General features: G+C 55.2%; 8 protein-coding genes across 8 annotated transcripts; 3 read left to right on the top strand and 5 right to left on the bottom strand.

Annotated features, from left to right (window-relative positions):
- Window positions 1-34: 34 nt before the first annotated feature.
- Window positions 35-1,471, top strand: C8A04DRAFT_13556 (IEC3 subunit of the Ino80 complex, chromatin re-modelling-domain-containing protein; the record flags this gene model as incomplete). The annotated part of the gene is made up of 2 exons (XM_062777761.1): window positions 35-255; window positions 358-1,471. The coding sequence occupies 2 exons, from the start codon at window positions 35-37 to the stop codon at window positions 1,469-1,471; spliced, it is 1,335 nt and encodes a 444-aa protein (XP_062635424.1).
- Window positions 1,472-2,398: 927 nt separating this feature from the next.
- C8A04DRAFT_38572 (uncharacterized protein) lies at window positions 2,399-4,007 on the bottom strand (the record flags this gene model as incomplete). Its single annotated transcript, XM_062784272.1, has 3 exons — window positions 2,399-2,823; window positions 2,898-3,434; window positions 3,560-4,007. 3 exons carry the CDS (start codon window positions 4,005-4,007, stop codon window positions 2,399-2,401), a joined length of 1,410 nt encoding a protein of 469 aa, XP_062635423.1.
- A 2,299-nt stretch (window positions 4,008-6,306) lies between these two features.
- On the bottom strand, window positions 6,307-7,713 carry C8A04DRAFT_30307 (uncharacterized protein; the record flags this gene model as incomplete). Its single annotated transcript, XM_062781332.1, has 2 exons — window positions 6,307-6,733; window positions 6,902-7,713. The coding sequence occupies 2 exons, from the start codon at window positions 7,711-7,713 to the stop codon at window positions 6,307-6,309; spliced, it is 1,239 nt and encodes a 412-aa protein (XP_062635422.1).
- Window positions 7,714-11,774: 4,061 nt separating this feature from the next.
- Window positions 11,775-13,945, bottom strand: C8A04DRAFT_30306 (Not1 N-terminal domain, CCR4-Not complex component-domain-containing protein; the record flags this gene model as incomplete). Its single annotated transcript, XM_062781331.1, has 4 exons — window positions 11,775-11,835; window positions 11,932-12,451; window positions 12,535-13,609; window positions 13,691-13,945. 4 exons carry the CDS (start codon window positions 13,943-13,945, stop codon window positions 11,775-11,777), a joined length of 1,911 nt encoding a protein of 636 aa, XP_062635421.1.
- Window positions 13,946-15,110: 1,165 nt separating this feature from the next.
- On the top strand, window positions 15,111-15,920 carry C8A04DRAFT_30305 (D-Tyr tRNAtyr deacylase-like domain-containing protein; the record flags this gene model as incomplete). Its single annotated transcript, XM_062781330.1, has 5 exons — window positions 15,111-15,117; window positions 15,194-15,378; window positions 15,455-15,497; window positions 15,563-15,756; window positions 15,819-15,920. 5 exons carry the CDS (start codon window positions 15,111-15,113, stop codon window positions 15,918-15,920), a joined length of 531 nt encoding a protein of 176 aa, XP_062635420.1.
- A 792-nt stretch (window positions 15,921-16,712) lies between these two features.
- C8A04DRAFT_30304 (cyclophilin-like domain-containing protein) lies at window positions 16,713-17,933 on the top strand (the record flags this gene model as incomplete). Its single annotated transcript, XM_062781329.1, has 2 exons — window positions 16,713-17,067; window positions 17,164-17,933. The coding sequence occupies 2 exons, from the start codon at window positions 16,713-16,715 to the stop codon at window positions 17,931-17,933; spliced, it is 1,125 nt and encodes a 374-aa protein (XP_062635419.1).
- Window positions 17,934-18,324: 391 nt separating this feature from the next.
- On the bottom strand, window positions 18,325-22,467 carry C8A04DRAFT_13576 (uncharacterized protein; the record flags this gene model as incomplete). Its single annotated transcript, XM_062777767.1, has 1 exon — window positions 18,325-22,467. The coding sequence occupies one exon, from the start codon at window positions 22,465-22,467 to the stop codon at window positions 18,325-18,327; it is 4,143 nt and encodes a 1,380-aa protein (XP_062635418.1).
- A 1,433-nt stretch (window positions 22,468-23,900) lies between these two features.
- C8A04DRAFT_30302 (RNA ligase/cyclic nucleotide phosphodiesterase) lies at window positions 23,901-25,297 on the bottom strand (the record flags this gene model as incomplete). Its single annotated transcript, XM_062781328.1, has 3 exons — window positions 23,901-24,523; window positions 24,587-24,830; window positions 25,172-25,297. The coding sequence occupies 3 exons, from the start codon at window positions 25,295-25,297 to the stop codon at window positions 23,901-23,903; spliced, it is 993 nt and encodes a 330-aa protein (XP_062635417.1).
- Window positions 25,298-27,305: the final 2,008 nt, after the last annotated feature.

Raw genomic sequence — 27,305 nt, 5'->3', positions numbered from 1 at the left:
AACGCGACACGACACGCTGCAAAGAGCCATCGCCATGGAAGCCACCGGGCGAAGCAGGCTTGACCTCAAGGTCAAGGCCGAGGATGACTCTGGCGATGCCAGAATGGCCGATGACAAGCCCACGTACCGGTCCTGGAAGAAGAAGTACCGCAAGATGCGCATCACCTTTGACCAAAAGATGCACGATGGTGAAGAGCTTCACAGGCTCGAACAAAAGGCCCTTTCCGCGGCCAAGAGGCTGGCGGTGCAAAAAGAGTATGTAATTTTTGTTATTACATCTCGTCATGTATCACCCATTCATCCACTTCGCCTTTTGACATCCCAGAATTGTTATGTGTTAACCCTTGTTGGTTGTAGTCGACTCCTCGACCTGCTTCTCGATGTCAACAATTGCGGCCAGATCCCCCCCAACAAGCGCATCGATCTCTCCCTAGACTCTTCCGCCGACATCGACAGCACCCTCTTCTTGGACATCGACCGACCAACATCACCCCAAGCCGGCGCGGTACCAGACAAGTCCTACAAGAGTCTTCTACAGGAAGTGCCACATTTTCGGTTCTCCTCGGCTGCCGAGCGTTTCCCCGACCTACTCGCTGACCTAGACGCTGGCCGCGACTCACCCGCCGACCCTGCCCAGGGCCAAAACCATCCCCCTTCCTTCCTAACGGCCGACGACATCGACAACTACATTTGGGAACTCGACGCACACTTGGCTAACGAAGAGGCCGCGGCGGCCGCAGCCTTAGGAAACAGCAGCAACAATAAACCATCAGAACCCCCGCTGCCCACTCTCGCCCCTCTCGCGCACCTCGACGCGCCCACCAACCCCAAGGACTCTCACCGCGACCTCGCCGTGCGCAACCCGACCTCAGTCTACAACTGGCTGCGTAAGCACGCCCCTAAAACCTTCCTCCAAGACGGCGAGCACGACACCAAAGACGGCAGCGGCGGCAAAGACGACGGCGACGCCTCACACAACGGCCACGGCCACGGCGCCGGTTCCGGCCGTCGTGGCGGGAAAGGCGAGCGCGGGTCTCGCGGCGGCGGCGGTTCTAGTTCTGCCCGCGCCAAGCGCACCAGCCGAGTCGCGGCCAACACGGAGAGCTTCGACGACATGGACGATGAGGCGGGCTACAGTGGGGGTGGTGGTGGCGGCGGCGGAGGCAGAGAAACCGCCTCTACGCCCAGCGCCGCCGGCGGAAAGGGTAAACGCAAGCGCATGGTGGACGACGACCCGGGGTATCGGCCCAAGGGGGGCTCGAGTCGGCCGACGAAGAAGAAGCGTAAGAGCGAAGGTAGCGGGAGTGTTGAGAGGACGCCTAGCGCAGCAGCCAAAGGTGTTCCGAGGAAGAGCGATCCCTCAAGACTCAACAAGCATGCTTCGCCGAGGGAACGGAGCTCATCAGCCAAGGGCTCGGGAAGGAAGAGTGAAGGGGGTGGATCTTGGGGTGGGAGGTTTGAGGATGATTGATTGACTTCCACGCCCGTTTGTTTTACGGCGGTGCATTTCGTCTTTTGTCTTTGCTCAGTCGGACTAGGCTCGTCATGGGGAGGAACTCAGTCATTATTATAACGGCCCACGGATCGACGCCTGGGATTCACTCCTGAATATCCCAGTTCTGCCACTCCAATCTTCGTGGGAAACTATGGCCCTTATTCTACTCTGGTGGCCAGTAATATTGGAGAGGGGAGGGGGAGTATATCGGGTATCTCTTAACCGAAACCATTCTCGTTTTTTCCTTCGGGTATGGGCGGCAAAGCGCAATTCGAGAGGGATGGACGGATGGATGGACGGATGGATGGGATAGCTAGCATGGATGAGGCGTTTTCTTCCCTTCTCTTTTTCAGATCGTCATCTCTTTTGCGGCTGTGTTCTCTATCTCTTGCCGGCTTTGTATTAGCTTTGTACCAGTATCAATTGCTATAGAACGGTTTCATGTAGGGTTGGTCAGTTCTTAAACGGGGTCAAACTTCGTTGCATCCATCGACTGGAGGGAGATCTGTGGGCTAGTTCCACGACTGGCGAGGTCCATAGCTTGAATTTTACACTATTCCCTGAGACTTAAAGCAAACACCAGCATGTCATCAACTATCTTCAACCATGTCGGAACGGGTATACCTACAACAACAGGATATCCACGCGGCCGAAACGCCCCAACGAAAAAAATATGTACAGCGAGGCGCTAGCTGGCGGCTAATGTACACTAACAAGCGTGACAAAAACTCATACATCATCATCCAAAGGTCAAGCAATGATATCCCTAGCTTGTGATAAGCGGGCGCCTCGAAACAACAAAAGCATCCGACAGAGCGGTGCCGTGTGCCTCATCCAGAACTCGCCCTTAGAGAAAAAAAAACCAGAAACGCAAGATCCTCTTACACCCAGAGGGCTTATCGTTTAAAGCTTCTCCTTCAAGCTCTGCTTCAACCTCCTCTCGACCGCGTTCAGGTACTCGCCAGTAGTGACATAGTCCTCGCGGGCTGTCTTGCCGCACGCCAGCGCCAAGTCCTTGGTCATGATGCCATCGATGTCAACCGTGTCGATGCAAGCGCGTTCGAGGCTTTCAGCGTAAGCAACAACTTCAGGGGTCTCGTCGAGCTTCCCGCGCTGGATTAGGCCGCGAGTCCAGGCGAAGATGGAAGCGATCGGGTTGGTAGAGGTCTCGCGGCCCTTTTGGTGCTCGCGGTAGTGGCGGGTGACGGTGCCGTGGGCGGCCTCGGACTCGAAGGTCTTGCCGTCGGGGGTGATAAGAACCGAGGTCATCAGGCCGAGCGAGCCGAAGCCCTGGGCGACGATGTCGGATTGGACGTCGCCGTCGTAGTCTATAGGGTGAATGTGAGTTAGTCTGACTGGCCGTGTTGTACGATAGCCCATGTTATATCGCTTCAAGACTCACTCTTCAACGCCATAATGTAGCCACCACTGCTCTTGATCATTTGAGCAACCATGTCGTCAATCAGGCGATGCTCGTACCATATACCCTTGGCCTCAAACTCGGCCTTGTAGGTGGTGTCATAGAGGTCTTGGAAGATGTCCTTGAAGCGTCCATCGTACTTCTTGAGAATGGTGTTCTTGGTGCTCATGTACAGGGGGAGGCCCTTGGTGATGGCGAGCTTGAAGCTAGCATGAGCAAAGCCCACGATGCTCTCGTCGGTATTGTACTGGGTTTGGGAAACGCCGCCGCCGTTCTTGAACTGGAACACCTCGATCTCCTGCGGCTCGCCGCCGGTCGGAGTATAGACCATGCTGAGCTTGCCGGGGCCGGGGACAACCAAATCCTTGGCCCGGTACTGGTCACCAAAGGCATGGCGGCCAATGATGATGGGCTTCTTCCACCCAGGGACCAGGCGTGGAACGCGGGGGATGACAATCGGCTCGCGGAAGACAGTGCCGCCAAGAGCATTGCGGATCGTACCGTTGGGTGAGAGCCACACTGTATGTAGGAGAAACAGAAAGGTGTCAGTCAGCCATAACTGTCCCACGAAATAATCAAGCAAGCCCGCCAAGTACAGAACAAGCAAATTCTCATGTAATCCACGCGGAGAGGTTGACACATACTCTGCTTAAGGTTGAACTCCTTCACACGAGCCTCGTCAGGTGTGATGGTTGCGCACTTCACACCAACGGAGTACTTCTTGATCGCTTCCGCGGCATCCAGTGTAACCTTGTCGCTGGTCTCGTCGCGGTACTCGAGCCCGAGGTCGTAGTACTTGAGGTCAACATCGAGATACGGGAAGATAAACTTGTCCTTGATATCCTTCCAGATCACCCGTGTCATCTCGTCACCGTCGAGCTCGACAACGGGGTTCTTGACCTTGATCTTGGCAGGGGCGTCCGTGGCCATGGTGCGCCGGTTAAGCTGGGAATAGAGGAAGACGGGAGTGGCGCGGGGTACCGTGAGAGCCGGGCGTAAACTGCTGGTAGAGGCCGGGCTAGAGACGGCGCGAGACCAAGTTGATGTGCGGAGGAGGGAAGCACGGAAGGCTGCGGTAGATGCGGACGACATGGTGGAAAAGGAGGAAGGGACAAGAGGGGGAGAGAAGGTGCGGGGGAGAAAGGGTAGTGCAAACGCGGGGATCTGGCTACGGAGCCGGGACCGTCGAAACACGCCGGGTCGGGCCGCCGAATACAGCAGGTCCGTCGAGGAGTCGGCGGGGAGTAGAAGCCGAGGAAGTAAGTATGCAGTCGGGCCAGGGGAGCTGTTGATTGGGTGTGAGAGTGTGGTGGATGCGTGTAGTGCAGGCGGGCCGCGGCAACTTCACCTAAGACGATAGAAGCTGGGGAACCTGAGAAGTTGGAGAAAGCCGGAGCAAGCCGTTTGTTGGTACAATTGCGGATTAATGTATCAAGATTTGTCTGTGGCTATGACTGTCCAGAAGAGCCAGGATCGCACAACCAAACCGCCGAAATCGCTTGGTGGGGTCCCCGCTGTGAGAGAAAAAATGGAGAGCCCTCTTTAACGATTGTATGTCAGCTCGCTCGGCGTCCGGGGCTGGTGGAGCGAAGTGAAGAAAGATCCACTTGGAGGGAGAGGGTCGTGAGGGAGATACCTTAATATACAGACACACAATTCAGGCACACAATCCCATGTCCAACATGTGTTGGCTTTGGCGCACCCGTCTCATCCTTCAGTCCGTCCCGTGCTCTCGAGCAACATGCAGGGGCCTCAATTGGGCCTTTCTATTCGTCCTATCACACGTTTTGCAGTGTCAGTGCGTCATTCTGGCCGCTTTCATGCTCGCAGCACAGATCCAGGTGATCGGCAGAATGGAAACTGATTTGACGGAGCAAGTGCAGCGTTGACGGAATGGGAGAAGGGGCAAAACTTTTCCAGCGAAGCGGGGCATGAGGGTCTTGAAGGACCGTGCCAGTGCTCGTGGGGGAGGTTGCAGATTGCGGGGTCATCTGGAAAATAGCTCATCCGAAACATCCAGGGGCCGAGCCGGCGGCGATAAGATGCGGATATCGCCGGATATAAAACCACTCGCCAGCCCGGAATTGAATAGGTTCAACAGTCACCAAGAAAAGATGTCAGATCGAGTATTCGTACTTCGCACACGGTTGTTATCGTACGTGTAACTATATCCATATCGGGATTCAATTCGTTGTCCCTCTGTCCCGGCCCTTTCAAGTCCGTCCATGCGATGCCAGCTCGCCCTCTCGTTTATTAGTAGTACTAGTAGCCTAACCCGTGATATACATTTGTATCATCATTATCATCATCATCGTGAATCATCATTCTATCCATACCAAGCGGGACTTCTCTCAGCCGCGTCACTGCTACCGCCACCAAAACGTTCGATTAAACCCCCCCAAAGCAGCCCGCATCCACAACGGGAGATCCAATACTTCTTGCGGCAGCGCGACTCTGCTTTGGTTCCGCCCAGGCGGACTAAACCCTATGTTTTAAACCCAATGACGTCCAATCCCGTCTCTGTTTATCCCTTGCTCGGACGTACATCGTTTGTCTCCGGAGAACGTACAACGTTAATACACAGCCGCCCAAGCGAGCGGCTGAAATTAGGCCACGAAAGGCCAAGCAGGAGAACGGGGGATTTCCAAGCGGCACTGTTCTGTTGTAGCCAGCCAGCGAGCAATATACCGACCGTCTCCCGCTGATAAAAAGCGTGGTTTTCGAGGAGCTGACAGCTTGTCTCACGCACTTGCTGGACAGGCGAGCCCTCGGGAGATAATAGGAAAAGAAGACAACAGGAGGTTGAGAGCGAGTGACAAAAGGAAGAATATAGAAAATAAAATAAAATGAACAAAGTTTTCGTTTCTGCCATAATTCCCGGCCGTGTCGTCGTGCGAATTCAGGGCCGGTGCTGTGATGCCGCGTATAATGATCTTGCAATAGCGGAGGAAAAAGACAAAGAAAACAAAAAGAGGTCAGAGATATACCGGACGAGCTTCTCCCATGGCATCCCTGGGAGACAGCCAGACAGCAGACGTTGCCGTTCTTTGGTTTGCTCATCAGCTGGCGGTTGCCTCGCGCTTGGGGAGTCCATGTGAGCCCTAGAAAAAAGAAGAAGAAATCAAGCACAAGAGAGTATAAATCAGAAAATCGAAAAGAAAGGGGCGACACCCAAATGAACCGAGATATGGCGAGCTATGGGTGATGTGATTGGTTGAACACAAAACCAGGCGCCGAGAGAAGAGAGCGAAACGAGAATGGGTGATACTGGACCCATTAGTGGGACCGAGGAGAGGATGCATCGCGCCATGATATCGGCGAGGCGTTGATGTTGCCTAGGTGCTGCTGGGGCTGCTGTCATGCTCCTTGATACCCAACGTCGATCTCGGCCTCATGATCGGCTCGTCAGGCGTGCCCGGCGTATCTGCCTCTCCTTCTCGCACGCATTCCCACATCCTGAGCACACATACCCACTCTCCTCTGACACCACCCTCATAAAGCATCGATTGCACCGCCACCACCACTCCATCATGGCGCGTGTGGCCCACCACCTGCGATCCACCCGAACGCTGCGCTTGAGCAGATCCTCCATGTGGAACCCGCGCAGGTGATCTCGAAAATGGTCTGGGCGAAAGAAGGGATCCGTGTGCCTCGCACACCTCTTGTAGTCGCAGAAATACTTCTTGCGCTCAGCCTCGGCGACATGGGTCATACGAACGTGGCGGTCGACATCGGCAAGCCGGCTAGCGACCTTGAGACAGCCTGGGATGGGGCAGGGGAATTTTTCTTTTTCGTTGGGGGACGATGACAGAGAGGGTCTGAGAGGAGTGGGAGAAGAGGAATAGTTAGTGGCGAGTTAATGATGTAGTTTGAGGGGAGGTTAGGGGGGCAAAAGAGCGGGTAGAGGGGATGGATAGGGACCGAAGTAAAAACTCGAGGGTGAGAACCGTTCAGAAACCAAAATGACAAAGACGTGACCGGCTTACTGGGCCTGGGTTGCATCAGGGGTTGCAAGGTGATCCCGTGACACACTCAAATCAATGATATTCCAGCCGTCGTTGCTGTGGGGGATGGCATCGCTGCTTTTCCGGTTCTGGATGGCGTCGTGGCCATCATGTTCTTCCAATTCCTCCCTAGACAGCCTGTGGAGGACAGTGGCGATCGCCCAAAAGGAGACATCCAAAACTTTGGGATCCTGGAGCCGTATCTGGAGTTGGTAGGCAGCCTCCTCCAAAAGTCGGATGATGCTGAGGTGGTGATAGTCACGGTTATTAAACAAAGGACGCAGCTGTTGATACAAAACTTCTTGGATCGCTGGTCGAACAGGTTCTTCAATGTTGTAGGCTAGGAATCGTTGTACTGAGGCCTCAACAACTACCGAGGTGATACCGGCTGGCCCGTCGTCCTCGAAAGCTCGCCTGTCGATGATCAAGGAGGTTGCGGTTAAAGTAGCCTGCCAGGCCGCCTCCTCGTTGCCTTCTTGTGTGCCGAGGGGATGAAAGGGCGTCGAGAGCTGCAGCGCCTGTGAGTTCTGGAGGGAGCTGTACTGATACTGCGACCCGGTAGCCGACAATACATGATTGGCATCGGCATGTTCGTAATAGGTGGATGGATCCGGGTACGACGACGACGACGCGGTCTTCTCGTAGGTGCCATCGTCGCAGACGGGCAACTCGAGGGGCGAGGAGTCCGTGGCCGAGGTGTAGCCCGAGTAAGTCGAGTAGGCCGAAAGGCCTGTACTGATAGTATAGCTACTGCCGACGGTGCAACTGCTGGACTGCGAGTCGCTTCTTTCCATGCCGGCAGAGCGGTCCCATGGGTCATCTTGGCCTGGGAGCCCTCCGGGGGCGGAGTGGTAGGGTGGATCTAGGTATCGTTCCATCAAACCTACGTCTCGGTGGTGTGAAAGACAGGCCGGATGAGCCTCGACCCCGGGTCGTGCTCGTAGGCTACCTGGCTGGGGAGGTTGGGGGCAGGCGAGGGGCGAGAATGACACAGAAATGGTGATGGTGGGTGAAGGGAGTTTTCGAAACGGCAACAAAGGCGAAAACCAAATAGAGTAACGAATTATGGGTGACAAGCAAAAACTTGGATTTAAGGTATACACGGGAGTTGTGAGAGATAGATAGCGGGAGAGGCGAAGAGGGGGGACGAAGGAAACCAGGCAATCATGGGAGGACGGCCTGGAGGTAAATATGCAGGGCGCGCAGTGCAAGTGGGTAGCTGGATAGACGGATGATCGGTGATGTGCTGTCCCTCTTAGCTACCTAGCTACGTACCTAGGTATCTCTGCAGCCAACACGGATATCCTAGTTTAGTTGCCGTGCAGAGAGTGAGGCGGAACAACACATTCATTGCCCAGCTCACCCTCATCGTCGGTAAGGCGAGCAGCAGGACCTGGAAGCGGAGGGGGGTACCTTAGGTGACCGAAATAGGCAATGTATGCACTCGCGGCAAGCCAAAGGAAGATGTCAGAAAGGTTGCAGCAACTAGGACATAACAAGGAAGGGGGAAAAAACGCCTAATCCGCGATCCAGTCGATAACCTAGCAAGGAGAAGGCCGTTTCACCATTGAATCAATCTCTCCGATATCAGCACGCATGCACGCAAACGGCCCCGGCTACCTAAGCCGAAAGGTACAGGCCGGTATCTCGCGCAAAAGACCGGGCAAACAAAATGGTAAGGGCCCGGCAACCTCTCCCGATCCGCATCCTCATCCCAGCCGTTGTCTCCTGCTCTTCCTTATGGGGGGATCACGAGACCGATGTGGCATGGCTGTGAAAACGCGACCACCACAGCCACCCCGATCGTCGGCAAGGCTTGGGGGAAATGGTGGGACAGATCGGACCGGAAGGAGGTGATTATCCAGGCTGATATGTGGGGGGCAGAGGAAGGAGACTCAGTCAGAAGAGCATTGGGGATCTCCCGAGAGGGTGAGCTCGCAGGTCGCTCGGTGGGGGAAAAGAGTCAGATGAAGAAGTAATGCGACGGGAAACACAGCGTCCCGAGCGGACTGGCATGAACTGGGCACCCGTACCTCCACGGCGGCCAAAGGAGCAACCGACTACCGAGCTGGGGCAATAGAAGATGAGGGTATGCGGCTCTCAAAAGGGGTAGCTGACTGGCTAACGACCGCTTGGTTTGTAAAAAGGTACGTCTTTTGAGGACGGGTTACCACGCACGCCTTCGGTGGTGTTTCCTCTAGTGTCAGTCTTGGCAGGGCGTGCCGCGTCGCTCGAGAAGGAGGAAAGACGCCGCGGGACCTCTGCTGAAGCCGAATGCGAGAAAGGGGGCGAGAGAGAGATCCCGAACCTTTGATACGCCTCTTTTGTGCGTGCCACGGTGTCCTACGAGGGACTCAAAAGAGCCTCGATTGCAAGGATCAGTGCAACCTTTCACTTCTCGACGGTTTAAACTGATGGCCATGTAAGAAAGGTTTCGCCGCCTGCATGTCAAGCGACAGAATGAGGGAGGGCATGCGTCTGTATGTTGGTAAAGGGTGAGGCCGACAAATCATCGATACATGCCCCTACAATTTACGGCTCGAGGAGCGTCGAATGGGCAAGGGGGTTCTAAAACATCAACTCTCATCATCAACCCGTAACTCGGTTAACTTTGACCAACAGGCTCCTCTAACTCGGGAACCGTGCATCTGCATCTGTCTCCGTTAACCCGCCTTGCCCGCGACAGCTCATCGCGGGAAGATTGTAAGGCGCAGCCTCGCGGAATGATCATCAACCAACCGCATGGAGCGGTGGGCAAGAGTCCCCAACGTCAACGATTCAACAACCAACAATTGGACCAATTGAACCAACAGCGGACTTTTGGAGATGCGGGTGAACGGACGGGCGGATGGAAAGGCAAAGCTTGAAAGCGCGGGGTTTCCATTTGGTCAACTCCAGAATTGTTGCGCTTGCTCGTACGAATTAGAAGCCGGGGGGAGGGGGGGGGCCCGCGGCGCAAAGTGCTGTGCAACGGTATGTTGGGTTCTTCGCGTTGTAGGTGGTTGGCGACCGCGGATCATGGACAACCTGATGGGTGGCCTGATTGATCCTTGGGTAGGTACTTGGAAGGTTGCAGGTTGGAGAATGTCAGGAACCTCGACCTATCCCCGCATCTCGTGCCACAGCACTGGCCGAGCTTAAACCAGGGTTGCGCCACGGCAGGCAAGCAGGCCACGGTTGCGGAAACGGGAAAATTCCGGTCGTCCCATGCGGCTGACGATGCGTGGGAAGGAGAGGCAGAAATCAGGAAAGGCTCGGAAGGTTAGCGAGGTTCCGAGCGTTCTGAAACAGAACTTCGGTATGGAAGTTTCCAAGCGGGAGGCTGAGTTTGGAGAATGGCCCTACCAAAGAAAATCGCGCGGGCTGGTGTCGTGCTTTCCTGCTGCCGTTGTGCTGGGTGGTGGGGTAAGAGAGCGCCCCACATAACGCTTCAGCCAATCGCTATATTCTTGGCACCGCCTTCTTGGCACCACCTCGGCCACCTTGCAGCTGCCTTCACATGGAACGAGACAACATTCAGTGCCCAGCTGCTCGGTGTCCATCTGTCCCTCAGACAGGACCGGGGAAATGGAAAACTGCCGGGACTCCCTCCGATGATTCGTCAGCCCCTCTACGCCATCCGACGCCTTGTTCCATGCCTTTTACCTTGTCACCGACGCAGAAAGAGGGGATAAGTGGAAGCGAAAGGGCCGCGACAAATGGCTGCTGCGATACCACATGATCATGTGGCTGCGCCTGGCCTGCGCCTCTTCGGAGCTTCACTCGCTCGCAAGGTGAGAGGAGGTCTGCGTCGGCACTGACCGCCACGGTGACGGGGATTGAGGATCTAAGGGCAGTATTGATTACTAAAAGCGCCCGCAGAGCCTCAAGGACTCAATCAAGGACCTCCTCCTCCGTACTTTAGCGGTGGTAACGCCTTGTCTCAGGCAGGCGACAAGGCTCCGGCCGATTTGAACGGTGGGGTTTGTTCGGATGTTTTGTGTGGGCGTTCCTGAGCTTCTGAGCCTCCTCCTGTTGTGACACGAAAGCGGCCGCTCCTCTGTGGCAACGAACCTAAGTCGACTGCACGTACGGCTGTACGAATCCGTGTCATGGCCTAACCTGCTCGGGGCCCGGTCTCTCGATCCGGCACCGAATCCCCTCCCATCTCCCCGGTCGCTCGCTTCGCGCTTGGATTCCCCAACCAAGCGTACGGGAATTCTCGCGGAAAATCTCAAGGCGGACGAGGAGGCTGCCCGTTGGTGCTTCCGTGAGCCTTGGCTTGGACTAAAATGCCGCGATGATCGCTAGGATTTTGCCGTTCTAGACAAAAGCCTCCTTCATTCGTGAAGTGCTTGGAGGAATAAGACATGGACAAGTGGCACGTTTGTATGGAGGCAAACTCTGAATTAAGGGCGAAAGGGACATATTAAGATGCGGCTCCGGCTGGGCAAGTGGCGTGCCAGGTCCAGTTAGACTGAAAACCCCAACGTGATTCACACGTGTACTGGCAACATGATGGGGCAGCAGGTTGTTGCAAAATCATTGCAAGTGACTCGTAATCTGGATTGCCATACCGGGGAGAAGTGACGATGAGCCTTGCGTAACGCGGTGGTCTCTCTCCCTTGAACCTGGTTAACGTCTTCCCCACCATGACCCCCAAAAACAAGCGGTTGTCACCCTACATAATACCGAACCATATCCCATACGCAGCTGTTTACATTACTAGTAATTCGCACCCTGCCAGCGACCGCCCTACCTCGAAATGCTTCCGAATTCGGCCAGCTTGTCGCCCGAGCTACACAACCTCATCTTGAGGCGGGTAGCGGCTGTGAGCGGCCGTCGGCGTGTCACTTCGCCCCCCGGAGGCGGCCCCCTAAACCTCATCCTCGAGGAACTTGTAAGCGAACTTGAAGTCAGCCTTACGTCGGTTCATCCTGCCAGTCTTGGGTTAGCGAGTTGTCCCGTAAGACCACTTTCTCCTCCCCCACTCATCTCCTAGACAGCCACACTACACGCGGGAAGAGTCTTACCATGTGCTCTCATAATCGAAAAAGCGGTAGGTGCCCTGCTCAAATTCCTCCGTGATGGACTTAGGTTCTTCATGCCTCTGAAACCATGTCTGGTACTGCTTATGAAATCTCCAGCTCTGGTCCTTCAAGGCCCGTGCCGCAAGATACTGTTGGTATGTGCCTTGCTTGTAGTAGAACACGTAGAAAAGCGTGTCTGGGTCGATCCTTGTATACAACCGCGGGTCGTCGAATATGGACAGTGGCTCTTGTGGGAAACGGGTGTGAGAGTGGAATTTGACATCTGGATGGTAGTTCCGTGGCGGTTCCGCATCCAAAATCCCCGGTTTGCTTGTCTCTGATGCCGCCTGCATGCGATGGGTCGCCTGCGCATTCACCGGCGCGGGGCGCTTCTTTGTCGCCTCGAATGACTCGACCAGGTCCTGGAGGGATGCAGGGAGATGGTAAATCGACTCCTCCTCTTCCGCTTCTCCGGCCTCCTCAATCGACTTAGTATCATTGGCCGCACCATTTGCTTGTGACGCTGCAAAGTCTCACCATTAGCGCCCCATCATCGAACAGCAACAACACCAATATCTGACCCCCCCCGGGCGACTTCAAACCTACCTCTCGAGCTTTCCGCAGTTTCTACGGCCGTGTGCGCCAGGGCTGGTGCCTGAGCAGCCGCCTTACCCTTCCCTGGAGCTTTGTGCGACTGGTTCGCGGCCACAGACCCGCCCCCAGGGGCCGCCACTGGCCCGGGCGCCTTGTCTTGTGATACAGGCTGTATAGACGCGACGCTTGGGGAGTTGGCCGCGCTCGCCACGCTCGCCGCTCTAGCTTGCGGTGGTAATGGCACACCGCCGAGACCGGGTGTCGTGGAAGGCGGGGGTGGTAACGGAGCAATCCCCACGTTGTTCGCCGCTGCCGCTGCTGCGCTGGCGTACTTCAAACCTTCGCCTGCGAGCCTTACCGGTGCCGCTGCGGGCTTCATGCCTGCAATGGTGGAAGAACCATTGCTGAGGGTCGGTAATGGCGTAGTATGTACCGTCGCGAGCGTTGGGAGAGGGGATTTGAGCTGTGCGGACGGTCGGCGGACGGCCGAACTCGCCACCGCTTCCACTGCACTTCGCGGCTTCCCCACAGGCACACTCGCTTTCGGCGGTTCGAGTTCGGGGGCCGCCAAGTCGTCTTGTATCGATTGGGTATCCTGAGAAGACACCTTGTCGTTGTCCAGATTCATGCCATACTGGTCCTCCTCGTCTTGTAGGTTGAGGTCGTCGTACATGGTCTCGTCCTCCATGAAGTCGTCGTTCATACCTTCGGCCACGTAGTACTTGATGTTCTCACCTAGCTCGTTGACCTGCTCGGTTTCAACCCCTCCGTTCTCGAGTGAACGCCGGATTAATTCCAGTTTTCCCTGGTGCCACTTATGACGTTCAATCACGCGTTCAATTTCAGCTATGCGCTCCGCCTTAGCAGCATGGCCCTTCCCCTTCTTCATCGTCGCTTGTATTGATTCACTCTCGGCCTCGAGGGTCTCGATCTGTTGCTCCAGCTCGTCAACCATGTTACCAAGGAATTCGCCGGCGTCCGCTTTGGCTTGCTCCCTAGGATCCAACTTGGCGGCGGCGGATAACCCCTCTTTTGAGTATGCCTTGGTCTTCATGGCTTTCTCGACTGCCTTAAACTTCTCCATTTGCTATTGAACCATGTAAGTCATTGCTGGCCAGTCCAAGACACACCACGATAGCAGCGGCGAGACTCCAATCGGGATACAAACCGTCTCTATCAATCGCCGTTGCTCTAAGAGCGGGGCTTTGTCTTTGATGTCATTGCTGGCGGCCCATGTCTTGATCTGATCACGGAGTCGTTGCAGCTTCTTAATTTCCCGCTTGAGTTGGTCCTCAAGCTTTTCCTTTTGCGCCTGGTTCGTGGATTGCTCGATCTTCTCGTAGATGGCCTCGAACTCGGCAACACCCTCGGCCACCTTCTTGAAGCACTTGTCGACTTCTTGTTGTAGCTTTCGTGCCGCCATCTCGTCTGTCGGGTGGGAGGTTGACACCGTCAACCGTAGCAAGCGGCAAGAGGCGGGGGAAGTTCGAGATGATCAGGTAAGACTCGTCCGATGGCACTCGTTCGGCGGCGCAGCTTCGGGATGAATGCCCTAGCGACTAATGTTTTCGCACTTCGGCGCAGGAGTTGAGTGGGAGAGGGGGCCCTGTCCAAAGCGAACATCCAATGTCAATCCTTGTCCAGTCAAATTGCAAGAAATCGAAGAGCGCACCACGTCAGTGGTGGGGGAGGCGCCGACCTTATAAAATCGCAGAACCGAGAAAATAGAGTGTTGAACAAGCTGTCAAGCGCTTGCTTTCAACTGGCGAACAAGCGGGTGCACTCGTCAGGTTCGCCTGTGTTTGTGGGTTCGGAGGTTGATGGTGCCAAGTTGCTGAAACAACCTAGCTGCAGGCCGTCGTTAATGGTGGTGATCAGGAAGGCCCGGTTCAACGCGGCTGCCAGGCGGCGGGCGGCCTGGCCGTTGGCGCGTAACAGGTGTTGGCGCAGGAGCCCCTTACCTAGCGGCACTGTTCGAGGGACCTGGGATGCTCGGCTGGTTCAAGTGAAGCAGCTCAAAACAACATGGAACATAGCCCCCAATTTCTTCGCTGCTCAGTTCAAGATCATTTCTATTTAGTATCACTTGAGTAACATATTTCAATGATGATTACAGTGGTCTTTTTTTACTGTGCTGGAGGGCATATATACTCTTGAGAAAGCGATGAACTTGATCCTCTCCACAGGCAGTCAGGCGCTAAATGTTGAGCACGCTCAGGGCAGCATGCCACAACCCTCTTAGAGATGGCCCACTTTTCCTTTCCAAGGATCCATTTCTGGCTTTTGAGGTTTGGTTCCCAATTTCGAAGACCACCTCCTATCATAAGGGGCCTTCCATCTTGATTTTTTAACGCGTTCATCAGGCGTCCTACATAGGTCCTCTTGTTAAAGGTGTGGCCGTCCCCTTGAATTTCATCAAAGACGGCGCTTCATCCCTATGTAGGTACCTAAGTACCTACATCTACTAACAACTAGTCGCTTTCCTCCTCACAACACTCCTGTTTGAACCCCCTAGAAACCTGGAAATAACAGCTCTGTGTGGCGGGTAAGGTGAAATATCCCAAAAGCAAAAAAAAAAAAAAATTACCATGAAAGGTGGGTAGTCCCGCGACCAAAGATGCTCTTCTTCTTGAGAGAAGGGGCGCGGTTGTACATTTTTCTGATACAACAGTCCCAGCCATACTCCAAAGAGTCCTTTCGGCCTCGGTTACCGTGGACCAGGAGGTGGTCTCCAAAATTGGCAAAGGCGTCCTTGTCCTCGCGGCCATGGCGCCAGGAGACACGGAGAAAGAAGCAGAAGCTTTGGCTGCCAAGGTCTTGAAGCTTAAGCTCTGGGATGATGAATCGGGCGGCCGCGTAAGGAGGCTTTCACTCTACACTCCGCCTACATGGATACTACCATATTCTTAATCTAACATTTCAAAAAATAAAGTGGAAAAACAATGTGCAGGATATCGGCGGAGAAGTTCTCTGTGGTAAGGACGCGCAACCTAATCCTAGCAACGCGGAGCCAACCCTACCTAACTATGGCCGTCACTAGTCTCCCAGTTTACGCTCCTTGCCTCAACTAAAAAGGGAAATAAGCCAGACTTCCATGGTGCCATGAATGGAGAAGAAGCTAAAAGGCTATATGATTACTTTTACAGCAGAGTGCAAGCCGGGTACTCGGCGGATCGGGTTAAAAATGGGGTGTTCCAGGCCATGATGCAAGTTGCTTTGGTCAACGATGGACCGGTTAGACATCTTGTGATCTGCTTCATCGTAATCAATAGGGGTACTGACTTTATCTCAACTAGGTCACTCTGGAGATGTCAGCACGGCCAACACCGGAAAGGAAGAAAGGGGACAAGGGTGATAAGAAGACAAAGGAGCAGCGAGGGTCCAGCGAGGAAAGTTAACAGGACTTTTGCTCGATTTTCTCTCGGTTTTAGAGTAGACGAGCCGATGGGGAGGGCACAGGAGAGAGCCAGAGCGAAGGCACTGAGTTACCATTGCGAGAAGAGAGGTCTTAGGCAGAAGACTCGCACTTCGTTGATGCGGCCATGACAAGTTATCGGAGAGTGGCTATGATGATGCGATCAACTCCTCCTTCCCGCCTTCTCCCAACCTTTCCTCCCCATCATAATTCTCAGCTTTTTATCACGCCGGCGAACGTGACGAACTTTCCGAGGCTCTGAGGAATCCCAGACCACGTCTTGCATGTCTCCCCGTTCACCGCTTTCCCAGACCAGCCAAGGTGCGAACCCCGGACGGGGAATTGCCCCACCTCATGCAAGTCGACTGCCCCACCATATCGAAGCTTCACGAAACGTCCCTGCGACCCTGCCTCACACTGACATAGTACAGGTTTTGGGGGCTGGTGCCGGTGACCAATCAATTGATAAAGTTGTGTGCTCTTCTGGTCGATTCTCTTCTTTACGCCGTCTATTTTTGAACAACCGAGCTCCAGAAACGGCCTGTCACCAATTGGACCAAAGCTGCGACAGCAAACAACAAATCGACCCCAACCGGCGGCTAAGGGATAGGTTTGTGCTCTTTCCATTCCCCTCTGGGTTGACTCCTTGCTATGATATGTCATTCTCCCCCTTCATTTTGGAGACTCCTCTACCTTCCCCAGTACTAACGCCGTGATCAATTGTTTTCTAGATCCTAGTTGCTATTCTAGACACACCACGACCCCACCGTTCACCATGAGCGCCGAGAACAAGCAAGCTCGCAGCCGCGTCTTCTTCGACATTACAATTGGCGGGAAGGCAGCGGGCCGTGTTACATTCGAGCTGTACAACGATGTTGTACCTAAGACGGCGGACAACTTCCGGGCTCTATGCACTGGTGAGAAGGGCATCGGCAAGGCCGGCAAGCCCTTGCATTACAAGGGCTCGAGCTTCCACCGGGTCATCAAGCAGTTCATGATCCAAGGCGGTGATTTCACTGCCGGGAATGGCACCGGCGGCGAGTCCATCTATGGCGCAAAGTTCGACGACGAAAACTTCGAGCTAAAACACGAACGCCCCTTCCTTCTATCCATGGCTAATGCTGGCCCCGGTAGGTATTCTGTCCCTGGCATTTATTTTTTTGACGAGGACGAGTATTGAAAAAGCACAACATTGTTTCCTAACAACCCTTTGTGCTGGATTCCAGGCACCAACGGCTCCCAGTTTTTCGTCACTACCGTCTCCACTCCCCATCTCGACGGCAAGCACGTTGTTTTCGGCGAAGTACTTCGCGGCAAGTCAATCATACGCCAGATCGAGAATCTCCCGACGCAGAGCGATAAGCCCGTCAAGGATGCCGTGATTGCGGATTGCGGCGAGCTTTCCGCGGATGAGGCAGAGGCCGCTGACACCAAGGCCCCTGACGCGTACGGTGACGAGTACGAGGATTATCCCGATGACCAAACGGCAGACGACAAGCCGCTTTCTGCCGCCCAAGTACTCGAGATTGCCACGAACTGCAAAGGTTTTGGCAACGCCGCCTTCAAGGCCGGTGACTTCAACGCGGCACTCGACAAGTACGAAAAGGGGCGGCGGTATCTGGACGTGGACCCCGAACTGGACAACGAGCCGCCGACCACGAAGGAACAGCTGGAGACCTTGCGCATCACCTTGAATAGCAACGCGGCGTTGATGAACATGAAACTTGGCGCGTGGAAGGACACTGTTCGGGCGGCTGACAACGCCTTGGCCATCTCGAGCATCTCGGACAAGGACAAGGCCAAGGCCCTATACCGCCGTGGCTATGCGCTAGTGCGCCTCAAGGATGAGGACGCCGCGGTGGAGAGCCTTGAACAGGCCAAGAAACTGGAGCCTAAGGATAGTGCTATCACTGCCGAGTTAGCCGCCGTCAAGACGGTGGCTGCGGCGAGGTTAGCCAAGGAGAAGGCTTCTTTCAAGAAGTTCTTTGCAGACTGAATGGGAGATTCGAGGACAGAAGGGCTTCTCGGGCGACGTCACGATAAGATTTACGTACGAGTGTATACCCGACCGACCACCCAGTCCCGCGTGCGTATAGAGCAACGTGTTGCATGGGCTGTGACTGGGTCTCCCAGTTTCTAGCGGGCTGAGATTTTTAGCGGATCAAAGACCGAAGATATATCAAGATGACTAGTCTCTTTCTATCCTCCAATTTACGTGAACCTTATTCAGGTCGTGTAACTGTAAAAAGTGTCCAGTTTACTTCGCTCCTGTATAAATGCTACACACATGCGGTCAAATGAACTACCGGGCCGGCAGGGAGGGAACCCGATGATCGCAGGACATTACCACAGGTTCGCTTTCACACCCCACCTATCTGTGGTCACTGTTATTGCTGCTTCTGCTGATGCGAGTGTGCTCGCGCAACCGTTTCGACCTGCCTTGGTTCTGGCAACCCTGCGGGGCGCTTGTCGCGTCCCCTATCTTTGTCCCGTTCACGTTCACGATCCTTCTCCTTTTCTCGATCCCCCTCTCTCTCCCGATCTCCATCCTTACCCTTATCCTTCTCCCTAGTCTTATGCCAGTCCCTATTCTCCTTCGTATGTCCCTGATCACGCTCGCGTTCCGTGTCACCGATGTGTCCAGATATGAATAATAATCCGGGTGCCGTGGAAATCTCAGGCGATGTGTTGCGTGTCTTCCGCATCATCAGGCCCCCAAGGAGTCTGCGAGGGTGGATGCCGGTCCGCAAGCTGCGCACTGTCCCGGTATTGCCTCCATTCCCACTCCCACCGTTCCCACTATTGCCATTGCTACCGCCGTTCCCATTTCCGGAGCCAATGCTGGGGTTGCTTTCTTGACTTTGCAAACCTGGTGCTGTCTCGGTGTTTCGTGACATTTGTCGAAGAGAACTGGAGCCCAACTCGCGACTGCTGAAACTACCGTGCCGTGCATCGCGGCTGATGCTAATGGTACCGAATGGAAGACCACTAGGGACATCTAGATCACTCCCAGACGAACCAGGCGCACGCACATCGTGCTCAAGCCAGGCTGCCGTGTTACCGCCGGCCGATGTGGGGTGGCCGAGCATATCGGTGATACTGAAGCGATCCATCGTATCTACAAGAGTCGCTTGGTCGTCGGAAGGCAGGCTACCCGAGTCTACGGCGCGCAGGGCTTCGATGCGGGCGAGGCAATCGAGTGCCCGCTGGTGGAGGCTGATGCAGAGGGTGTGGAAGGTGAGCAGATCGCCGTCGTAAACCTGGGACTCCCTTGCAGATGTTGAGTGGGCGTCCGACCAGAGCTTGACAAGGGCAGCGAAGTATCGGCCCTGGTCGATAAGATATGGGAGGGAAGGGAACCCCTCGCGGGCCATTGGGGACAACCGGCCCATGATGGTGGTGGGCGTTGAGTAGGACGGTGGCAACAAGCCCTTGGTGCGCTCGGCTGGAATGGCGCATACGTCGTCGAGGAAATCTTTGAAGGGTTGTCTTTGGGCTGTCAAGAACCGGTTCATGGGCTCCATCCAAGTCTCCTTTTTGCCGATACTCGAGAGGTTGGCAAGAGCCTGTAAAGACTTGGCGATGAGGGTAAAAGTCCGCTGAGCGCGTGGCTGGGGATGGTCGCGTGAAAGCCCGAATAGCTTCGGGTTCAGGATGGCAGGGCAGAGGAAGCGGAGGAAGAGGAATCCGGAGACAGACGTGTAGGTGACAGTGCGCAGGAAGTCCCCATAGCGGTCTTCGGCAACAGCCCGGATGTACTTCAGGATGTGCCGGAGTTCTGGGGGCAAACGAGATGTGGAAGACGCAATGCAGTCCCAAATATCGTTGGTGAATTGGAGGAGGTGAGTCCAGTGCTGCTGAATGTCTTCGCCGGGCTGCAGTTTGCTTGGGTCCACCTCACAACTGCAATCACTCTCGTTGATCTCGAGGATCTTCTCGGCCAGCGTCTCACTCAGGTACTCGTTTCCCAGACGGCGCATGTGGAACTCCAAGGCCTGCGTCAACAGGGAGTTGCCTCTGAACAGCAGATTGGCTTCGCCCTGGAGTGACTTCCCCAAATCACGAACGACCTGTTCTCTCTCAACATTCGACTCAATGGAGTCGTTGGATTTGAGGCGCCCGCTGAATCTTCCTTTCTTGGTTGGTGCCTGATTTCCAATGCCATCAATCTCCTCCTCGACCATGTTCATCAGCCATTCGCTGGCGCACCCTGAGACCTGAAAAATATTCACAAAAATCTCTGAGAGCCTGCGTAAGCTCCCGGGCAACGCACCAACGATCTGGGCAATCAACCCCGAACTGAAACGGTGCAATAGTTCGGATAGCGGTTGGTAGTTTTGGAGTAGAAGAACCACAAACTCCTCGTGATGAATTTTGACGAGCATGGAGCCGATGGGTTGTTGCCTATCGTCGTGGATCTGGAGCCATTGTTCATAATCCTTCCCGCACTCGAGGTGATGCAAAGGGATATCGACAAAGCCAAAGGGGGTCTCTGTCACGCTAGTCGACTTTCCCATGCCAAACGTCGCCTGAAGGTGGTGTGCAAAACTATCCACGTTCCCATCTACCTTCTTTAATAGGATGGACAGGAACGGCAATGAGGCCGGGAGGTCCATAAATATGTAGTCTTCACGCCAAAACGGGTTCTTGGTCTCCATCTTTGTTGTTGTCCTGGCGCGGACCTCGCCATCTAAAATGACTTCGGCGAGGTAGTTGCCAGTTAGCGGATCAGGCTCGCCGCCTTTCCCAACACGGTCGCCATGACGGTCGCCTGGGCGTTCCCCTTGGCCAGCCTCAGGACCCCAAGTCCTGCTGCGCAACTTAGCCTCGGTGATTCTCACCGATATCGTCTTCTCCACTCTGAAGGTCTCCCCTGCAAGGTCATGTTGGAAGTCGGTCACCTCGCAAACTCGTCCATCGCCGGCAAGGTCCAGGTTGTAAACATCAGGGATCGTGAAGGCCCGCAGCAGAACAAACCAAACCTCAAACAGCACCCGAGTCTCGAGGGCGAGGTAAACCGGCCGAAAGATGGAAAGCTGGGTCGACGTTGACGAATAACTCGGGAAGATGGCGAGGCAGTATTCTTCGTCCAGAACGGACTTGTCGAGCTGTTGAATGGCAGACCTTGCGAGCTGTGAGAGTTCAATCACGGACAGAACCGTTACATCATTTTCGGTCATGATCTTGAGCTCGCCATTGTCGTGGAGAATACAAGAAACCTTCCTCCAGCAGGTATGAGCAGATCGAAGATCGCGGGTAGACGGACGCCTGACAATAGCGCGCGGCGACATTGCGACGCCCTTGTCCCAGAGCATCAGCTTGCCGACCTTGATAATGGCCGTCTCCCGGAGGCCCGGCAGCGAAACCCGTCGTTTCATCTCCATTCGTGCCGGCGCGGGAGCGCTGGGGTTGCCCGCGGAGCGCACAGGTTGGGGCTTCGCGCCAGATGGGCGCAACTGTTGCCAGCAAAGCAACGCCGCGAGCCAAAGATCCAGCTCCTCGGGAACCAACGGCCGCAGAAAAAGCGGCGTGCCAAGCTGGGCACTGGAGACCTCGAGGCACGGGGAATCCCTGTCGAGAGAGTCAACCGGGGCCACCCGGCAGCCTCGCAGATCGGAAATGAGGGGCGTATGAAATGGCCCGCTATCGCCAGGATCAAACATCAGGCTGCCGCGCTCTTCCTCGATATAACACATTCCGCCCACCCATGGCGCGCTGAAATCCTTCTGATATTCGACTTCCCCACGCATCCTCCCACACAGGTTCTTCATAAGGAGCAAGATTTTATTGACGTCTGTCGTCGGGATGGGAAGGGGAAGCGAATCCACGGATGGCGGGAGGGACGAAAGCGGCGAACTAGGGCGCGACGATGAACGCTTGCTTAGCCGGCTTCGAGGACCACACGGCTTCTTGTCCTTGGAGGACGGTGTGGCCGATTGCTGCTGGAAATCCGGATGGTGGTACGATTCAAATGACGACGCAAAAGGCGGTAGTTTCACGTCATCTGTAGTGGAAAGAGAGGTAGCCGAAGAGAAAGAGCCCATCCGATTGCGTGTCTCGAGGGCCGGGCCAAGCTGTTGCCGGAACGCACCGTCCATGGTGTGTGTTCTTGGCCGAAATGGGGTCGCCCGGAGCGGCGGGCTCGTCGAGGGGCCGTCCAGTGAGCCGGGGAAGGAATCGTGAAAGACAATACCCTGGCGCCTAGCGGGCAAACCAGCGGCGCCCAGGGGGATGGATCGTGGTGAGGTTTGCGGCGAGGCAGAACCAATCCCACGAGAACCTCTTGGTGCATCACTTCCGGGCCCGTCTTGGCTGTCGAACAAAGGATCCACTGGTTCGGGCGTTACAGCCCGGACGGTTTGTCGAAAAGCGCTGCGGAGAGCGCTGGCCGAAGCTCTCTCTATCGGCCGCGGCGATGGGACCTCGGAGAGAGGAGGCAGTGTTGGGGGGCGTGCTGGGCGCTCGGGAAGAGGTGGAGGGACTGTGGTGTTATGTGGACTACTCCCGAGGGAGTAGTTTCTCCCATCCATAGCTGTTTGGGGTGGGCTCGTCGGCCTCCGTTTCAAGCATGCGCTCACTAGACTAGAAAGGTAGCCACGGCGGGTAACTCAGGACTGGCCCGTGGACGGGATCGAGGCCACCAGACGGCAGACATGCGAGCTGCCTGGCTTACAAGCTGTGGTTTGCCGCCTTCAGTACAACGGCTCGCTCTCGCTGGGTCAGGGCCACGATCCTACTCGATTGTCCGGTACCAAACGTGAGCACCACTGCGCAACCATATCAAGCACGAGCTAGCACGGTTACTCGGCACGACAATGAACAGCGCGGCGCGTAGCGGGCTCGATGGTTTGGCGGGGGACGAGGACCGAAGAGGTAGAGGAACCAAGAAAGTGAGATGAGATGGTGTGAAAACGGTACGACGCAGGCTCAGTCTACCGAGGAGGGAGATGTGGCGTTCTTGCTGCTTCGAGGCAGCGGTGTTAGACCGTGAACAACTGGTCGGGTGTTTTTGAGATCCGGATGCCGTGGCCAATGTGATCGAGAGAGCGAGTGGCACTGCAGTTGCAGCACTGCATGGCCGAGCGACAGTCCAATCCTTGGGCTAGGTTGTCTAGATTGTCAAAGGGGAGCTCTCACGATGAGTGACGAGGATCTAGCTTGGGTGTTTTCTTTTTCCGCTGAACGAAATGCGGAGCGCGGTCGCAAATCCGCTGTGGGAACCGGGGTCACTCGCCTGGCGCGCAGTTGGGACTTGGGAGGAATCCTTCCGCCCGCGAGTTAGTTAAAGTGGTTCCACTGCACAACAGCGGTCGTCCAAGCAGTTGGGGGGTTTCTCGCGACAAGCAGCAGCCAACGGCCAGGGTCCTGCGGGTCTTGAGGAAGAGATTCTTGTTATTAATTAACTAGCGAAATGTCGTTGCAATGCTAACCACCGCTAACCTCAGCTTGGGCCTGCTGCCGCGGCGGGCCGACACCTGCTGGGCCCACTCGGCAATGGCGTGGGCGTCTGCGACCTCGTGAGTTATCTTTTCTGGGGGCCGATCTTCGCGCCAACCTGGAAACCTGGAAGGCCGGGGTAGAAGAGGGAATAGCTGGAGATAATTACGAGCAAACAAACCCGGCTAAGGAAATGTTGGCCCATCTAGCTCGATTCGGGCGTCACGCGCCAGCTCTTGTCGATACAGGACTCCGTAGGGATCCATTAACCAAGAGCTGGCGGAGTTCCTGTCAAAAAGGCCGGGATGTGCGGTCCTTTCAGACGAGGTTGCAAATGCGGGGGTCCCTTCATTTGTCTTGTCTCTCTTTCTCCCCACAAATCGCCCGGGTGTGCGGGACGGCGCGACAAACCCTAACCCTGCAAGATGCAGCTCTCCTCTTCCTCTCACACTCCCTAACAACACCGTATAATCCGTACCTCTTCTAGCACCATTAACTAATTTCTCAACCCGCTTTTCTCTGCGTCTCAAAACCCCTCTCCTGCCAGAATGGTCCGCCCTCCGCCATACCACACGGTCCCACAGCGCCCTTCGAGACCCCGTTCCTGGCCAACAATCCACTCTCCAATGAATGGGCCGTCCTGAACCTCCCAAACCTCGTTCTCGAGCCACTTGTTGATGTTCTCGATGGTCTGTATCCACCGCTCCCGCATCTCGGGTGTCTTATGATCATCCTGTGTGATATAGCGGCCCAAGGTGACGTGCGCGCTCGGCACTACGTAACGCGAGTTGATAGTGACAGCCGCCGAGGCCACGTCAAACGCATCGCGCCGCAGATGGTGGTATGTGTAGTGATCACCCCCAGATGCGCTGCCGTTGGATTCTCCAGAATGCTCCAGGGGTGGGGATGACGATTCCGCGGACACTGGTTTCTCCCCAGATGCTGGCAAGAAGGAAACGGCCACCGCAGAGAGGTCGTATGAAATCATGGGCTTGACAAGCCGGGAGCGCCGCGTAAACGTAAGCCCTGTCAGCTCAGGAATCACTGGCCGCATGGCCGAGACTAAGTCTCCAATTTCTTGGGCCGTTCGTGAGTGAGTAATCTCAAGAGCAGTCAAGTGCATGCGGTGTGGAGGCATGAGCCAAAGATCTGGCGACCGGCGATATCAGTTGGTTAAGAGTTATCCTAAAAGGGAAGGCCCTAAGATCTTACTCGGCGCAGCAGCTTGTAGCAGTGTCTGCAAATGGCGGGCCAGCTTCACAATGTGGTCCGGAGGCCGCGCCCAAAACACAAGACAGTGCCGAGGATCTTTGAAACCAGGTTCTACCTCAGGCTTCTCTAACCTCAGCAGGATAGGGTCGATATTCAGGTCCTTGAACTCGGAAGACAAAAACTTTTCTCGCTGCTGCTTATTCCTCGACGTTCGGTGGGTGGCATACAGGGACTGGAGCTTGGCCTAAAACACGGGCTTGCATGAGCATCGACTTGTACTAAACCCCGAAACCGCATCATCCCTATCCTCTTGATGGCAAGAAATAGGTATGAACGCCCTTTTTATCGGTCAAATACGGGCGGTGAAGACCACGGCTCAAGTACAGCTCCCGGCCGCTCTCACCCCCCAAGAACGACCTTCTCTCAAACCCATCAACTCAACCCCGATCCCGGGGCTCGTCCATCAACTTCTCACCCGGAGGCCGCAAAATCCAAAGGTTTTTCTCCCCGCTTCGAGTCTTAATATCCGGCCACCATCTTGGAGCGCCATTCCCTCATCTCGTTTTGGGGTTAATCATTACTTACCGGCGAGTCCTGGCAGGCGTCAATGAGAGCGTCATACGGATTGCCACCGGGTGCGATTTTAATACCAGAAAAGTCCTCAAATTTGTTTCCGGTATCTGCCGAGTGAACACCAGAGGCAAGTGCCATGGTGTCTGACTCGTCCTTCGAGGCAGGACCAGTCCGGTTGTCTTTGGCCGTTTGAGTTTGGAGGCCCCTGGTGGCGCCTTCCTTTCGTTTGCCGTAAACACCACACAAGAAAAAGGAAATCCAGAAACAAGAAATTGAATCGTGGGCGCCAATTCCTCCCCGCTCTTCAGCTCAATCTTCCCGGAAATTTGAGGTCAAGCGGTTGGAAGAGTGTTCAGAAGGGCTGACAATCGGCTTACTCACTCGCCGCTCAGCCACGCAACTCCACAATACCCGCAAATGGAGATAACCCCCAGCCACAACTAACTCACTCCTGTTACACCTGCTTGGCATCATTTTCAGCCACGGTAGGGTTTTCAGGGGTTGTCCACCCATTTATCTATCTCTGCGTGTACTACGTCCACCTGGGCCACAAACATCAAAGCCGTCTCCGTTTGAGCTGCTCCCACCGATGGTGTCGTTCTCTCCAGCTCCAAACGCTACGCCAACCGACAATGTGTCTCCGCCTCTTTCCCCGTCATGGTTCTTCCTGGCAAGGTTCCGGCTTCCACGACGACGAAGTCGTAAAATGTCACTCGGTAACGGGACCAGCGGCCTCTTTTAGTTCCCTAGGAGGCACAGACCAGTCATGCGACAGAACAGCCGGCGCCGCAGCCAATAACTACACCGGATCCAGATCGATTATCCTATGTACTCCTCATCCTGAATAGGCCCTTGGTTCTCATAGTGTGACAAAGCAACAATGCCCGACAGTGCCGTCCTTTTTTCTCCGGCTTCCCATGGATGCGTATTTCACCAAGGGTTCCGCCATGTTTCTAGGTTCGACGACACCTCATCTCCTCCGAGCCTAGAATTGGAAATTCAGGAACGAGGAATAGCGGCCGGTGCCATGCAGCTTGATGAAAGAGGTTTGGCCGAGACTCACGCGTCCTGTAATTCATTGGGAGTCTGCCAGCACTGTCCCGCCGGCTCAATGCCATTGCAGCCGTGGCCAGAACATACACTTCCTTCTTCTTTCTACGCTGTAGACTCAGGATCAAGGACGTTAGACCCCTTCACCCAGTTCCTACTTTCACACAGTGTTTGTCTGATGTGCCGATAGGGCTGAATACCGGTGGCTGATATACTTTTAACATGAGACGATCTATGCGTTCACAACATGCGACGATTGACGTCCATAACATGAGACGATTTATGTGCTCGCAACATGAGACGGCCGATATGCTTATAACGCTCCATATGTCGGCATCGGTCTGTCGATGTGCTTGCAACGCAAGACAGTTGATGTTTCTACGACACTAAACAGCTGCTGGGGCCGCAACGTGGTGGACATTGCACACAGGTCGGCATGTGCTCACAACTCCTTTCTGACTTTGTATTCTCACCACTTATAGTGGTCACTGTGCTCACAACACCGAGTGTGTCGGTTTACTCATATCGCCGTATTAGACACAGGCCACGGTCGGTTTGGATATGCCCATCACACTGTGAAAGAGGATGTGGTGTTCTCTTTCTCGGGATTCCGGTCTGGTCTCTCGATCTGAACGGCTCTCCCGGTGTCGAGAACCCGCCTCCCTTTCCTCAACACCATCGCGAAGGGCGGTATCACGAAGGGCGCCGTCATGAAGGGCGCCGTTACGAAGGGCGGTATTACGAAGGGCGGTATCACAAAGGGCGCCATCACGAAGGGCACTGCCGTCGGTCTGGCCTAGATCTGCCCGTGTTCTTCGCTTTCATTGTTCATGCTCCTGCCCGGTTCTTGTCGCCCCTCGATCTCAACAAGTCTCGGCATCCGGGACCCGCCTCATCCCCCGTCAACACCATCACGAAACACGCCCCCGCCAGGTTCCGCCCTATTCTGCCCGTGTTTTTCGCCCTCTTTGGGTATTTATTCTTGCCCACAATCCTTTCTGCGAATCCTTTCCTGAAAATATTCCTCTTTCTCCCCCACCGAGCTAGAAAGACCCGAGAGCACACCAACAAAACTCTGCGTCACTCCTAGCTGCAT

Source organism: Dichotomopilus funicola, assembly GCF_033296635.1.
Source record: "Dichotomopilus funicola strain CBS 141.50 unplaced genomic scaffold C8A04scaffold_49, whole genome shotgun sequence".
Lineage (NCBI taxonomy): Eukaryota > Fungi > Ascomycota > Sordariomycetes > Sordariales > Chaetomiaceae > Dichotomopilus > Dichotomopilus funicola.
This window is presented reverse-complemented; position numbering and strand designations above follow the sequence as displayed.